Source organism: Oryzias melastigma, linkage group LG17, assembly GCF_002922805.2.
Source record: "Oryzias melastigma strain HK-1 linkage group LG17, ASM292280v2, whole genome shotgun sequence".
NCBI lineage: Eukaryota > Metazoa > Chordata > Actinopteri > Beloniformes > Adrianichthyidae > Oryzias > Oryzias melastigma.
In genome coordinates this window covers 26,870,400-26,886,485 of record NC_050528.1, presented here as the reverse complement: position 1 = coordinate 26,886,485, position 16,086 = coordinate 26,870,400, and the positions used below count along the sequence as shown (strand labels likewise).

The 16,086-nt window shown below is 39.1% G+C and overlaps 3 protein-coding genes across 4 annotated transcripts; 1 reads left to right on the top strand and 2 right to left on the bottom strand.

The window, feature by feature from the left end:
* Positions 1-1,134: 1,134 nt before the first annotated feature.
* Positions 1,135-4,357, bottom strand: sec22ba (SEC22 homolog B, vesicle trafficking protein a). Its single transcript, XM_024273483.1, has 5 exons — positions 4,140-4,357; positions 2,066-2,175; positions 1,834-1,994; positions 1,625-1,771; positions 1,135-1,540 (listed from the first exon to the last, which is right to left on the bottom strand). The coding sequence occupies exons 1-5, from the start codon at positions 4,212-4,214 to the stop codon at positions 1,386-1,388; spliced, it is 648 nt and encodes a 215-aa protein (XP_024129251.1). The 5' UTR covers positions 4,215-4,357; the 3' UTR covers positions 1,135-1,385.
* A 202-nt stretch (positions 4,358-4,559) lies between these two features.
* zgc:55943 (uncharacterized protein C1orf21 homolog) lies at positions 4,560-13,352 on the top strand. 2 transcript variants are annotated; one of them, XM_024273484.2, is made up of 7 exons: positions 4,566-4,713; positions 5,090-5,261; positions 5,366-5,498; positions 8,357-8,436; positions 10,981-11,045; positions 11,132-11,195; positions 11,662-13,352. In XM_024273484.2, the coding sequence occupies exons 2-7, from the start codon at positions 5,100-5,102 to the stop codon at positions 11,704-11,706; spliced, it is 549 nt and encodes a 182-aa protein (XP_024129252.1). In that variant the 5' UTR covers positions 4,566-4,713; positions 5,090-5,099; the 3' UTR covers positions 11,707-13,352. The 2 variants fall into 2 exon arrangements, with proteins under 2 accessions (XP_024129253.1, XP_024129252.1); XM_024273485.2 differs by lacking the exon at positions 5,090-5,261 and having other exon boundaries at positions 4,560-4,713.
* Positions 13,353-13,941: 589 nt separating this feature from the next.
* On the bottom strand, positions 13,942-15,814 carry tsen15 (TSEN15 tRNA splicing endonuclease subunit). The gene is made up of 4 exons (XM_024273486.2): positions 15,535-15,814; positions 15,375-15,456; positions 14,755-14,890; positions 13,942-14,674 (listed from the first exon to the last, which is right to left on the bottom strand). Exons 1-4 carry the CDS (start codon positions 15,592-15,594, stop codon positions 14,467-14,469), a joined length of 486 nt encoding a protein of 161 aa, XP_024129254.1. The 5' UTR covers positions 15,595-15,814; the 3' UTR covers positions 13,942-14,466.
* Positions 15,815-16,086: the final 272 nt, after the last annotated feature.

Here is a 16,086-nt window from a genome sequence, read left to right as displayed (position 1 = left end):
TCTTGTCATCTTTACTGTGTCAATTGGACCGCACACAAATCTTTCCAAAGTAAAATGTTTCATCAAAACTTTGGAAATTTTTCTTGGAATTTAAAGTTGCATGAAGTTTGAAAAGAAATGAGCAGCATGCAGTAATTAAAGTTTGCTCGAAATAGCAAATGAAATGCTTATGAGGCAGATCAATATTTTTAATTTACTCGTATTGATTGAAACAAACAATTTTAGCTTTGATTTTTGAAAATTTTGTACTGATAAATATTTTGATTCTTGGAGACAAACAGAATGTGTCTCAACCACTGTGACAGAAAATGAATTTAGGCGCACCAGTTTAACAAATAAAAGGCAATGCTCTTATTTCCTGAATTGTCAATAATTAAAAAAAACAATATTAATCTTATTTGATAGTGATGTTGTGAATGTCCCACCTGAGATTGGTTGTTAGTGTATGTTGGGTTAATGTCAGCATGTCGCACTAAAAATAGCATTTTTATGGGTTAACAAGAACATAAATTAAAGAAACACAAACAGGGATTGCATTTTTTTTTCTATCTAATTTATTGTTATCGCAGTGATTTATGTCCTATAAATAAAAACGCCTAACTGCTAATTAAATTTAATAAATGTGTCCTTTTGTCCTTTTTTAAATGTGATCTAGTTTAAAGTGTTTGTTGATAATGTTTTTCTTTTAGTCTCCCATAATATGACGTTGGGAATCCAACTTTGATCTTTTATTGCCTTACAGCCATCACTGCATATTATTATTGGGATTTTCATCAGTAAAATGTCATATTCAGCAATAAAAACTCAAACCTGCAATTGCATCAGTTTTTTTATTATATATATATATATATAAACAAAACAAAATGGAGGCTCAAAAACTGTGCTAAGTAAAGCCAAAGGAGTTGGTGCTGAAACTTTATGGTCAAAATAAATGTAATTGAAATAATGAAGAAGATGCTGGATTTTTAAACTCACTGAGATTTGTTAAAAAAATATTTTCTATGAAACCCATCTTAACTTATTTTTGCTTTTTAATCACTTTTATCCAACATTGATTTTTTGACTTTGTAACCCAGCTGCATTTTTTTGTGCCCTAACATGATCTGAATTTATGAAGAAACTCAAATCGAAAACTGTTTTGTAACCTTTTTTTTATTTTGAGGTTTTTTTCTCCACATACATTTACAACAGACAATGTAACAGCGTACGAGTGAAGATCTGAGCATCAGAATCTCAAATTCTGACACTTCAGTAAACAGCCCCCTCACTCGAGTTGGAAACCCCATTTATGAGTTCATGTCACGAGTTTTGACGTGTTCAAATGCCTTGAAATAAAAAGGAAAACAAAAAAAACACTGTTGTTTTGATGGTTGTTTGTGCATCCATTAGAGCCAGTAAAAGCGCACATAGATGATGAGCGTGATGAAGAACACGGCCACAGCGGCCACCTTGGCGTAAGTGGAGCGAGTGTTGAGGTATTTGGCGTCACTGCGGTATTTCTGGGAAAGGTTTGACAGGTGGCTGGCTTTTGTGTCCAGAGCTGAAAGAAACAACATCTAATGTATTCAATCCAAGACACTACAAGATACGCATCACATGACAAAGATAGTTTAAGGAACCGTACAGGAGAGAGCCTCTCCTCTTTGCAGAACTTCCTCAATATTTGTCACCATGATTCTCTGCACGTCCTGCAGCTCCGTGCTGATGCTGCCCAGGTTCCTCCGGGCCCTGTTGTCGACGTAGGATTTCTTCTTTTTCTGGATAAACGTATCTGGAACAACAAAAGAAATTAAAAAAAGGAAAAACAATAGATTGTTCTCAGAATATCCATACCAAACTCAATGAAGGAGTACGGTCTTGTCACTGTGGACACTCTTCTTCCGTACTGCTCGTGGAACTCATTGTGGAGATCTTCGAGGAATGCGAAAACCAGTTTTTTAGGGAAATTAGCCTCACAGAGGGACAGGTAGCATATACCCTGGGCGATCAGGTAACTGGAAAAAAGTGCAAAATTACTATTATTTTAAGCAAAAATAAATACATTTAAAAAAAGTAATTTTCTTACTGAAAGGTCACGGTCCCGGCCTCCAGGGTGCACCGCTCTGGACTGTTAGCATTCAGCTTACGGAAAAGCTGCTTGGCCTGAGTCTGATGCTGCTGCAGGTCTCTGCCTGACTGAACGGGGGAAACAAACAGAGAAGAAGACTACGTTAGCTGTGATTCACATTCCACAACAGCACAATCATTTTATTATCACAAAAATGATAAGAACTCCACCAAAAACCAAAGATGCAGAGTTCTTACAAAGATTTAATATTATAATTGGAGAATCTAAAAAAATAAATGAGGAAATAATTGTGTTTTAGCATAAACATTTGAACATTTCAAAAAACGTGCTAATATTGATCGAATATAATTTAAGTTTGTTTTAATGATAAAGAAACATTCTTCAACGTTTATGCCATTCAAATTTGATGAAGTCCTGCATTTAATGGAACGCTGCAAATTGGCGACAAACGACATGAAGGAATTAAGTGAAATTGATTAGTTCAATTTAAAACTTAACTTCTTCATAAAATATTATTGCACACCCTGAGAACCAGAATACATATATATATATAACAAGCTGTGGAACTTTCTACAAAGTCCTCATGTCTAGATTATTTATTTATTTATTTGAGTTATTAGTCTAGAAATTAAAATTACAGGGTGGAATATGTAACACAAGAAATGTCCACATTTTTTACATTTCTACCAGTGCTTCCTATTATCTTTTATTTTTTCAAAAAATAAGAAAAATGTTTAAACTTCCTGTCTCAGAGTACATTTGTTACTTTGAATTGGATCTCTGATACTCTTTGCTCAAGTGGCATTTACAAACTAGAGCTGCCACGATTAGTCGACTAATTGACGACTAATCGACTAATAAAATAGCCGACGACTAATTTAATACTTGATTAGTTGTTTATTTATATTAAATGGAGTCAGAGTGTAGTAAAGTTGAATAAAGTTGTGAGCGTTCAGCACCAAAAAATGCACTTTTTTCTTTATTTGAGTCAGTGAGACCAAAACTTTATCTTTTGTGAAAAAAATAGTTCCTTGTTTCAGATGCAGACCTCATTAGAGAGAAAAGGAATATACATCCCATCAAACTCATTTTAACAGGTGACCTTTGACCCTACATACCCTTTATTTATAAAAATGATATCAAATTGTTACGTCATCTTGAGGGGCAGGGCACCTAGCAAAATGATGGATGGTGTAGGGTCAAAGGTCAGAATGAGTTTTATGGAAAGTATATTCCTTATCTCTCTCTAATGAAGGACAAAGGATGCTATCATCGTAATTGTCTTTATTTTAGTTAGTTTAAAGCTAATGATGGTTAAGATGTTTTCTTTACATCCACTTTGGTTATGACCCGATTAGTCGACTGATCGGAAAAAATAATCAGTGATTAGTCGACTAAAAAAGTAATCGTTTGTGGCAGCACTATTACAAATCCTGTTAAAGTCCCTTGTAATTCCAAATCACAATAAAGTGCTTTATGTTAAAATATCTGGTATCCAGGCTGGAGCTATTAATGATAATCATAATTTAAGAAGATTCTTTTCAGTTTTGCCAATTCTTCTTCGTTAACTCTTATATGTACAGAATGTATTGGCCTTTTTAAGAAAGACTATGTTGTATGTGTATGTTTTATACAGGCACGTTAAAACATTTAAAAGAACAGTGCAAAGGACCAATGAATGAATCTGAATACACGCAAGGGCTAAAAAAGCAGAATGACCAAATGACCAAATAGGCGGGGCCACCTTGGGGTGAAGTTTTTGAGTCACGTGATCAGTTCTTCCACGTTATATTTCTTTGGTCTCTTTGTGGTCGGACAACATAAAAATAAGTCAGTTATCATTTTTGGAAGCAAGTGCTGAATGCAAATAATAAAATTATATACTAATTACTTTTAACTAATTATTTACTTTTTCAAATGACCACATCTCAAAACAGTGGATACACTTTTCACGGTTTTAATATCAGACATTCTTCTTGTTTTATTTGTTTTACCTTTATTTGGATTACAATTGAATAGAAGAAGCCAAACTTTTTTTTAAATAGTGTTTGATGATCGCATTCATTCATACCTGCTCGTCCTCCTGGATAGACGCCGCTAGCGGAAGCCCGTCAGATACTCGAGCGATCATCGTTAGTAAGATCATACTGAACGAGATCGGCCTCTATTTGCAAACTATAAAACCTATTCTTGTTTATTTTTCCCTTGTTTATGTCGGCGATGGGGCAGGAAGTGTGTGGTCCGTCGAAGATTTGTGTCCGACTTGAAACATACAACTAAATCGAGCTGTTCTGTAAAAAGAAAGAAAAAATGCGCAATACATGAATGTGACAGAGATCACCGGTGTTTAACACATTCTTTAATTTTTTTTAATCTAATAAACGGCTCGGACATTGATTTACTGGGAGCATACCACTCTCAGCAATAATAGGGAACAAGCTAACAACATATCATAGCAAGTTTTACTGCGCTACGGGAAGTCCGGCGGGACAAACTAGAGAGCGTGCTTGACACAACAGAGAGGCGCAGACGGTCCGGTTGATTGGATGTCTGTGCAGAGCAGACATGCAGATGCTGTCTGAGCGGCTCCTTCGTCTGGACTGAAAACAGATGAAGGGTCGCTTAAAAATGGATTCTCCAGAAAGGTAAGTCTTTTTTACCGCACGAGTTTGATCAATACGAAGTTTCCCTCTGAAAACACGGGTAGGAAGCTGTTTTATGCGCACATTTCGTCTTTCGCTAAAATATATGAAAACGAATGCTTAGACTTTGGTCCACGCATAAACTCGCTAAGCAGATTTAAGGGAAAAAAAGTTATTTAAAATAGTAAAAATGTGGCATTTTATTTGAGAATGTGTGTTTTTATGGGGTACTGTGACGGATTGGAGGGAGCTGACTCGGCAGCTGTGGGTCCTTTAGCCCGCGTGAGGATAGCTCGCTCCGTGTTGCTAAACTGGGCTACAAACGACGTTTAAATGCGGAATATTAATCCCACGAGGACACCCCCTCCCCTATCCTCAGATAAACGTGCATGGTACAGGGGCGTCCTGAAAGGCCCCATTGTTGCGGTGCAGCGGGGACAGCCGCGCGCCCCTCCGGACTGCCTCCCCACAGCGGCGCGTGCGTGACTCAGCCCGGACTGGAGCGTCCACTCTGCTGGAAAAAAATAATAATACAAATAATTAAACGACCTGTGAGTCCGATTCCCAGGGTGGGGCGCTTCATTATTAATTAATAATTACAACATATTCCTTATCAATAAACTATCCTGTTGTGGCTCCTCCTACCTGTCCCCAGGTGTGCTCTGGGCTGAAGAGGAGAGCAGCTGAGGAGGTGGAGATGGGCTGCACCTCTGCCAAGCAGGTGTCCGCCGTGTCCAACGGCGAAGAGGGCAAGAATAAAGCCTACAGCAACGGGGACGTGCTCTCTGGTCAGTGTTCTTCAGTACACAACACTCAGGTTTTCCATAGTTGCTGTTTTGGGTCCATAATTTAAACCCCTACTCCCATTAAATCACTGTTTTAACTTGTTCTTGTAGTGTTTTTTTCTGATAATGGACATATTTAAAGAAAATTAAGTCTTAAACTAAATTTTAGATTCATTTTTTATTCAAATTTTTTTGAATCAGAAGCAAACAGAAATATTCAGTTAGAAAAAGAGCTTAGTTGTGATATAAACAATACTGGAGCAAGCCACAAGCTCTCAGCAACAGGAAAGGGAAGGCACCAGCGGTTCCACCCACAACTCAGAGGTGAATTTCTAATGAAGTACTTCTGCTATGCAGTAGAAAATTACTATTTTTTTATTTAATAAAAAAAAAATTAGAAGACCACTGGGAACACTTTTAAAATAGGTCAAAAGACGATTATAGTGGGACTTAGAATAACACCACATCTCTACAAACATACATTTCCTCCTTACTTCCAAACTACTAGAGCAGGACCATCTTATCTCAGCTTATAAAAGCCATACAGACGCCATGCTCATTACATTTGAATTATTATTATTTTTTAATTGCAAGAATAATGTTACTGATTTCCCAAAGTAAAAAACTAATAAATAACTAATAAATAGACTGTAACATTTTACAAAGACTATTTATGAATCCACTATGTTCTGGTGATGAAACCTTAAATAAATTAATATACTTTTATTTTGTTTTGACATTAAAAAAAAAGTTCAATTGCAAAGTTTTGTGGTTTATATTCGCCAATCTAGTGAGCATCAATGGTTTTTCGCAGAGACTTCTGGGAAATTTCGAGGGCACTCAATTTTTGAATTGTAGATCAGACAGCCTTACATAACAGGGGACGCACTATATAGTGCTCTAAGTAACAGTTTTGTAAACCGTGTTTCTTGAAAAACTCATGCACAAACACCTGCTTTTATCAAAGAAAGACTTATCAGTCAAAGGGTCACTCCCTATTGGAACTCTATTTAAATTGTAGGGTATAAAATTAAACGTTCAACAACTGTTATTGTCTTTGATATAGACTATAACCAGTCTCCAGCTATCATGTTGGTGGTGATAGACTTACTGGTGCAATAAACCCCCTACTGTAAACTAGTCAACTGTTCTGGCTCCATAACAGGAAAAGTTTTAACCCTTGTGCTCTTTTATGGGGTCTAGATGACTCCACCTTTATATTGATGTGATAATGAAGGGCGTGAAACTGTTCCTCCTATGACTAACACCTGAGGTCTGGTTTACCGTGGCTGATCTTATCATAAAACATCCATCTGCCCCATGCTCCACATCAGCAACGGTTTGGACTTGAAGGGCTCACAGTCCCTGCTGCTCTCTTCAGAAATTGATCCTGTCACCTGCAGCCTCAGCAGCAGTGGGTATTGTGTGGAGCAGCCTTTACCTTCTGCTGCATTCTGCTTGCAGCCAGCGAGTTTTCTGCTGCTGTGGCCATCAGCCAGCTCTGTCTGCGAGGAGCAGCCTTTGTCAAATCCGCCCTGACCCACCCATCCAAGCCACATCCCATTCATCATTAGGATTTTTATGGAAAAGTTTTTTCTGAAAAGTTTAGTTTTCAGGAAAGCCGTCCAGAAGCGTCTTTACTCTGGACTAAACTTGGTCTTTCATGTCTTCAAGGACTCCCCCCACCAAACGTTACACACTTAAAGATCCACTCCAATACTTTTTTTTTTTTTGGGTGATAATTTTTCTCACGGTGAAGGACATACATATGTGTATATATTGTGTATATATATATATATATATATATATGTGTGTGTGTGTGTGTGTGTGAGTTTAACATTGCATTTCTGATTATTTTTTTAATTCAAATTTTTGTGAATCAGGAGATGGAAAGTGCCATTCCACTCAATTTAGTTCTATTCAATTCAATTTTGAGTTTACACGGTTTACACATTTAGACTCATTCATTTAGAAATACATTCATAATATATTTATAGGTTTTAAAGATTTTCATAATAATCTGATACAGTTCACATACAGTAAAATGTATTAGTGAAATTCTAATGAGATTGTTAATACCATACATGGATTCTCAAACGGAGAAGCTCCAACAATTGTTCTGCCTCTCCTGGAGGTCGTTTCAGTTTTGCCACTAGGTGGCGATTGGGCTGCAGCATTACACCTTATTCTAGAAGAAGAAAATATGACCACAAATGGATACTTTAAAAAATATTTCCTTAAAAGAGTTTGGAAATTCTTGCCTGTAAGTTTATAAAAAACGTTTATTTAGTCAGAAATCTATGTTTAGGTCGACCGAATGACACTCAACTCTGGAACATTTAGTTGCATGACAATTTCCCGTTCAGGTTGTGAACCTCTGAACCCACTCTTTCACAAACGTCTGTAGAAAGCGTCTGCAGGATTTGATGCTCAAATGAACACCTGAATTTAACTCTTTGGGTGGACGAGTGAATCATTCTCCCAGTTTAGTCTGTCTGTTCAAGTTTCTACATACAAGTTAAGAAGTCAGTTCTAAGCCTACACAGCGTTAATCTGCTCTGGGAGTGATATCTGAGTTCCCACTTCCTCCTCTGTGAAACTGGGATTAAGATTGAGAAAAGGCACAGAGAGCTGACAAAAGGGAAGCACCGCGCTGTCGGCTCATGTGTTTTGCTGCCAGATGATGCCCGAGCGTTTAAAGTGGAGCGTGAGAATCTGAGCACGTAATTGTTCTGCCGAGTACTGAACTGTGAGAACCATTAACCTCGGAGGACTGTGCTGATGTGCCAGCGGCTCGCCCTCAATCTGCTGTCCCGCATTACCCAATGACACGCTCCTCTCTGTCTCCCACTCTGCCTCAGATGAGTACAAGATGAAAGGAGCGGAGGAGGTCAAGTACACGGCTGAGGAGGAGGCGGTGGAGGACGGCCACGGCGGCACGGTGAGGAACTCCACCAAACTGGATTTGTTTTAAACCAGATCTACCAAGAATGACTTCTATTATTTCCTTTTGCTCCAGACATGGAATACCGACTTTTCTATTGAAAATACAGTTTTTAGTTTACCAAATAGATGCGAATTGACAAAAATGAACAAAAAATAATCAACTTTTACCTCAAAAAACGGAAACTGGTTTATTTGGAACTGAACTACCTTTTTGTTTTGTTTATAGTTGATCTGTTTTTTGTCAAATTATTGGTGGTTTATTGTGCTTTAAATCCTTTAAATGGAACATTAGATCTTCCAATGTGAAAAAATCTCATGTTTGCCTTGTTTATTTGAACATTTTTAGAAAGTAAAAGTTCAGCATCTGTGATTAATTACAGTAATGTTTAGTTGGTATAGAGAGAAAATAGACTCGCCTCAATTTGTGCGTACACAATTCTTGATTTGTGCATAATTATGGATTTGTGTGTGCAAATTCTTGATTTGTAACTCGTATTATATATTGTGTGCATAAGGAGCAAAAATTACAAAATTCAAAAAAATACAAAATGCAATTTACACATGCACAAATTCAAATTTCAACAGCTTGAAACTAATTACACACACACATCTTTAAAAATGATGCATGAATCCCTTGTTACACACACACATAACCTCAGTAATGCACGAATTCAAAGTTACTCACAAATCAACAATTACGTTTGCACAAATCGGGGTGAGTCTATTTTCTCTCCATAAAGTTGGACCAAAAACTCTCAGAACTCAAAGAAGTTGCAGTAGTTCACTTTAGTGAGTTGTTGATTATAGTACAGTATGGTGTTTTGTGTCATGTTCAAATATGTATTTTATTATTATTTTGGTGAATTACAGCTTTAGTTGGCTTCTGCAGATGTCAGAGACTTCTAGAAGTTTCGTGGAACTTTTCCTAGACTCACTTAGTAATGTCATTAATACACTCTGGCTGAGTAGGGATGTAGGAATTTGGATTTTTCTTTTATTATTATTTTTTAATCACATTTTAATTTAACAATCCAGTTATGATTTGTCTTTATTTGTTTCTCTTCTCAGCTACTGACAAGAAAAAAATCAGCAAATCACTCTAGCAATCAGATGTGTGATTTTTGCTTCAGTTTCAGAGCAAATTCTCTTCCTGCCCAAACCTACGTTTACCTAGACTCCGGGGAAACACTGCAAATTGTGTCCACATAGTTTCAGTTGCACACAGTCCATAATGCAATGTCCCATCCAAGGACTAAAGAGTCGCACCCCTGCTTAGCTTCAGAGAAACCAAATAGATCTAGAATATTATTGGTATGAGCATTTTTGCTGACTGGTTGGGCTGATCTCACAACCACAAGAGCAAGAATCCATTATTGTTCAACATAGTCGTCTATGTTTTTATCATGTCAGTTAGTCTTCCTCTTTCTCTGTTTTCACTCGTCTCTGGAAACATTTCATGAAAACTCCCATCGCAGAGATTTTTACAAAACGTTTGAAGACCCACCCCAATTATTATTATTATTATTTTTTTGCCTTTTTTTAACGTGTTGTATCATTTTTTTCTCATGCTGGAGGACACATATAACCATTTAAGATTAAAATTGCCTTTCTGAGTTTTTCTTTATTCAAACCGTGTTCAAAACCCGAGGTTTGAACAAGCTTGCTTTTGTGACGCAGCAACTACCCTGGACGGGGCAAAGTCTCCCTGCTCCACTACATTTCTGATACATCCACTTGTAGACAAATAGATCCATGTGCGTCTCCGTTTCCCTCATCTGAGCTGCTATATGGCTCAAAACTGTACAGCTGGATATCTCCAAAATCACTCGCCGTTTTTGTTGCTATGGTAATGTTAGCTTGGGCTCGTGAGGTGCTATAAGCTAGCAGGAGAGAGTGTAAACAAAGGAGAGATGGAAAATTAGCGGAGCTAACTTCTACGCTAACAGTCCCGCCCACAACACGAGGCAAATTTTAATGAGTTCTTGCTGTTCTGCAAAAAATAGGTCTTAAAAATGTCACGTATTGGGTATTGGCTAAAAACTACATTCTTTATTTGGTAAAACTTGTATTGATTTAAAATAGTGCCAAGCTGATATTTAATTAATTATTTAAAAGCTGTTTTCCACTTGAATATTTCTATTACTTTTGTGAAAACTGCATTGATATTCAGATCATTTTTAGGTCGTGATTTAAAAAAAAAAGTGATATATTGTCTGATACTGATAGAGTATGTACTATATCATGACACGTGTATCGCGATATATATCGCGATACTCTTGCCAATACACGCCCCATTGAATGCTTCAATGAGGAACTGCAGCTCAGACTGTCACAACAGATCTGCATTTATGTAAAACAAATAAAAAGACAACAAATTAAAGCACCTAAAATGAGTCAATTTATATTTAGTAACTAAAAATCTCTTGAAATAAATTATTCTATTAGTATGTATTACTTGGAGGAAATCTGCTGCATCTTTGAACCAAAAATTGTCTCAAGTTAGTTAATCACATCCTGTTTTAACCGTGATGTTCTGCAGGAGAAAAGTGCTCTTCTGGGTAAAAGACAACACACGGATGAATCCGGGTCCAATGGCAAGGTCCTGTAAGTACCATTTAAGTTATTGGGTTTTGTCCTTTACGTTGTTGCACATCGTGGTGAAGCAGTGCACAGCAATGTCTTCCTTCCAGGAGCATCCATTCCTCGGAGAGCCAGCAGGAGTTCTTCCGGATGCTGGATGAGAAGATTGAAAAGGTAAAAGTAGACGAGCCTCTGACATCAAATTAGAAAAAAACTGAATTGATGATAAAAATGCACAAACAGTACGGTCTAATATACAACAAGATTTCATGCCACCGCTCAATTTTTGTTTTTAATTGTTGACGTGGTGATGAATGTAGGCGGTGGCTGACACCATTACAAAATCAGGTGATCGCTGGGCGGTCACAGGCAGGTGGCAGCCAGCATCAGCTCTGATTGGATAATGTGTAAAGCCTCGTTTCCACTGAGCAGTTCTGTACCGTCCGGTCCAGTACGATATAATATTTTGAAATTGACCAATCAGCAGATGATTTTGGAGACCCGTCATTAGTCAGTTATTGTGTTGACAAATTTTAAACTTTTTTTTTTTTTAAAGCAGTTCATAAGTGAAATAGATGTATACGTAACTCCTTATTTTGACCCACACCTCTCTTATTGAGCTGTGTTTTTATATTTTTAGGGGCGTGACTACTGCTCAGAAGGGGAGGAGGAGGATGTGACATAGCCCGCCCGGGTTGTCATGGAAACAACACTTCAGTATAAGAGCAACGACTGTTCCCAGCAGAGCCGGGAGGAGCGTGGAGTGCTGCTCGGCACTCGGGGAGACTCTCCGACCTGAAACGAGCGCCCTTTTTCTATTTTATCGTCCTCCTCACAGCCCGTCTGCCCGTCTGGTCGACCGCTGGAGACTCGACTTGGTCAGCTGTGACAGATTCTGAGCACAAACACTTGTTTCCTTCTCCTGCTGGGGAAACCAGCAGCATCCATGGCATCTCAGAAGATGCACGAACATGCAGACTGTAGCTCATCTCTTGCTGTGAGGAAACCCAGTCCTCGAGTGGATGGAGGTGTACGTAAAGCAGCATCTTTGATGCCTTTTGGATGAATCCTCCTTCAGATGAGGAGGGCCGGTACCGCGCACTCGTCTGTCCACGTGTATTTATGTTAAATAAGGCTCAGGGTTTAAGTGTTGTAATATCTGTCTCCCGCAGTCCTTCCCCTCATTAAGACACTTTGTAACCATTAGAAATGCACACTCACTCGGATGCCGGCGCTGTCAAAGACAGAACTTCCTGTTCCACTGCCACCACACATTCTAGTCTGCTCCTGAGCAAACTGTAGGAATCCTGGAAACGTTGGAACAGTTTTTTTTTTTTTTAATTGAAATGTAGGGCACTGTCAAATATCTCAAGTATTAAAGTTAATTTAGTTGCCACACACTCTGCATTTGACCCATCCCCTGGGGGAGGGGTGAGCTGCAGACACAGCCGCACTTTGGTGGTTTAACCCCCCCAATCCAACCCCTTAATTCTGGGAGTCAAGCAGGGAGACACTAGGTCCCATTTTTAGCCTTTAGTGTGACTCAGCCTGGATTTGAACTCACGACCTTCCAGTCTCGGCGTGGACACTCTACCACAAGACCACTGAGCTGGTAAAAAGACGAGCTTCACTCAAATATGACTAAACTTTAATACTTGTGTAATCATCGCTTCATCTAACTAAAGCTACACCAGGGAAGCTGGAACCTGTCAGATGTGCGTCCAAGCCTGATCAGAAATGGACTGTTTGGGAAGGAAAAGGGCTCCACGGCGAGGTGAAGTTTGACATGTTCGCTGCTAATCACACACGCCACGTCCTCCAGGCTCAAGGGGGGGGTGGGGAGCGGAACAAACGTCCTCCTCCAGATGAAGTCTATTTCAGGAAAGGCTTTGTGTATCTCAGCAGGCCCATGCAAACCCACATACCACATTCATCACTACAGCATGACGTCATCCCAGCACAGGCTGGATGCTGAAATCGCCTGCCTGCAGCCAGCGTAAGACAACACGCCGCGCATTTAGGAAAATGGAAAACACATCTAATGCGACAGGAGAGACGGTAAAAAGCATCGAACAACTCCAGAAACACACGCCGATGCTCAAATATATGTTCAAAAAATCAAGATGAGCTCCTTTAGTGGATTAAAGTAACATTTGTGGAGACATTTTTGGGCTCAAAGGAATTACAAGCTTTTTATTGATATTTTTTGTTTCCAAATCCCCACATTTGGACGTCTTTCACTCACCAGTGTCTCATCATTGTTCTCTGTTGTCATGTAGGTCCGCCTCCGTTTTCTAGAACAATAAAAGTAGATTCCGTTTTTATCTCTCAGGCTGACGCTGTTGTTTTTCCTCCAGAGTTTTTGAATGATTTTGACTCCATGAGAAATGTCCGGAAACGCATCGTTTAGTGAGGCTGTTGAACGTATTTGCAACAAAACTGCCAAAAAAATAATAATACACAAAGCCATTTTGTCTACAGGCATGTACGACTAAATAAAAGCCATCCTTGTATGAGAAAGTTTCTTTTTTTTGGACGAGCTTTCCTTCAAAACATCTCACTCTGACCGGTGTGTTTGTGGACTTTGCAGATTGCACATCTTTCTACACGGAAACCATAGTTGATTTTGACACAGACACAACGTCAGACTGCAGTAGAGCCGTCTCTGCCTTATCCATCGTCAGTAAGAGCTAACCAGAGGGGCAAACGTTTTTGATTTTCAAAGTTTTTTGAGCCAGTTGAAAAATATTTAGATAAAAAAGAACCTTTGAGATTCAGTGTTCAATGGACATCTTGAGGACCAAAAAGTCATTTTCTTATGCGTCCTCATCAACCAATAAGAGAAAACTGAAGGGAGGTGTGCGTTTACAGATCACAGCAGGTTTACTTCACTTCTTTTAAATGCGTTTCCTGCAATGAGTAAGAGGTTAACGTACAGCTTTATTGGGTTTTCTGGACTTTCTGCCGTTAAGTTTGCAGGATGTCTCTCCTATTTACAGATGTTAGGGAGACAAAATTAAATTACATTTAAAAGACTGTTTATTACTCATCTTTAACAGTTTGTAGATGAATTCCAAACAATCATCAGGTACCAGAATTGCCAACATTCGACTCTCCAAAAACTGAAACAGGTTGATCTCCGAAGCTTTCTGCCAATCAGAACCCTGGAAAACCAGCGCCATGGCAACACAAGTGACTGGCAGGCTTCACAAACAGGCCAGTGAAGATGCGTTCACTGACACAGCTGCTCTGTAGGAGATAAGTTTGTTTTAGCTCAGCATTTTAGTGATCGATGCAGAGCACACGGGACGTTCCAGATATTTAGATGTGCTCTGAAATGAGCCCATCAGGTCAGATTGAAAACATATCTTGAAGGCGTGGAAGAGCCCTTAAGAAGAGCACAACTTCTTTGTGCATAAAATGACCGATCACACGTGTAGAAGCATCAGCTTTTGCTCCTCGTCTTCTCTCTATGCTGCTGGACGCTGTGCTGCCGCCTCTTCCGATGCTGCCGCCGATCCAAATCCTGAAAGGGCCCCACAGGGGGGTCCGGGGTCACCAGCCCGTCCGTCAGCCTCTGATACACCAGGGTGGAATCTGAAGCCACGGCGCACAGAAGCACGGGGAAGCCCCTGTCCAGCACGCTGCAGATGCTGCTCAGGAGACCGAAGTTGTATGTCATTAATCTGTGAGCGACGGTTCAAATCTGAACAATCATTTGATGCCTCATCACCTGCTGTGGCTCAGGGACTGGTGGGCAGGCAGGGGGAGGATGGTGTGAACAGGGGCTCCATCCTTCTCCTTCCCTTCCAACAAAATCACTCGCAGTTCTGGACTCTTCATGCACGACACCTCCGTCCAGCGACGCACTACGAGAGAAACCACGTTTTATAGTTTGACATGTTTTATGCTGTTTTTTTTTTCAAGTTGAGTGTACAGATATGACAAAATCAGAATTTAAGATGTGCTTAAATGATATTAAAATTCACTTTTTCAAATTTCATACAGATAATTTAAGGATTTTTGAAGAAATCTGATATACAACTAAATCAAAAATACTTAAGGCAAATTACTTTATAGAGGAAGAGCATCAGCTCCTTTGAAACAAATATAAACTTCAGAATTTCATTCAAAATTGAAACCAAAATGGAAAAGTGACAAAATTTAAGCTACTTATAAAAAAATAGGAATATAAGCAAAAGCCACAATCATTCTGACCCTTTTTTTTTAAACCTACATTATTTTATTTTTTATTTTTGTTTTTTAAATAGTCACTACGTAACTTATATATGTTCGCACATATTTAAGCTACCTTTCTATCTAATGAAACATATCAAGGCTCCATCACATCACCCTCAGTCAGATCCATGTAGACCAGAAAAGCAGCGTGCAGCTGCGCTCTGTCTGCGGGCTCCAGAGCTTCCATCTGCCGGTACTGAAACACAGTCAGGCCGCCGTTAGCGCTCTCAGCGAGCCTTCACGGTCACGTTACTCCGAGCTCCGGGCCGCTCACCGCGGGGTGCTGCAGGATCCAGTTCGCGGGTGGAGTTTTCTCCACCAGAGGTGCTGACATCTTTCTGTGTTTATCCTGTACGTAAAATTCCACGTTTTACTAAAGAGCGTACATTTTAATGGGGTACCTCAATAAATGTCAACCGGGTGGGAACAAGCTCATTCTATTTGGTTCCGCACGTCAGGCAACCAGCGTAATTCTTGCACAGTTTAGGAGACTGTGAAGTTTCATTATTACGAACAAGAAACTCTGGTTTATTTTGATTTGATATCATATAGCATAAATATTTAAAAGATAGAGCAGTGAAAATATGTAAAAGTTAAAAAAGTAGCATCAAATTACTAAAAATAGGCACTAATAAATGTCTGACTAAGAACAATGGGGGAAAAAACTGATAGTAAACTTATAAACATTTTTTTTAAATCCTTAAAAATTGGAGCAACTTTAAATATGACATCATCTTTATAATGACGTAAATAAAAGATACCTGAATGCAGTGGCGGGCCGTGCATTTCACACCTAGGCCTTCAGTAGTGCTCCATCTGAATCAAC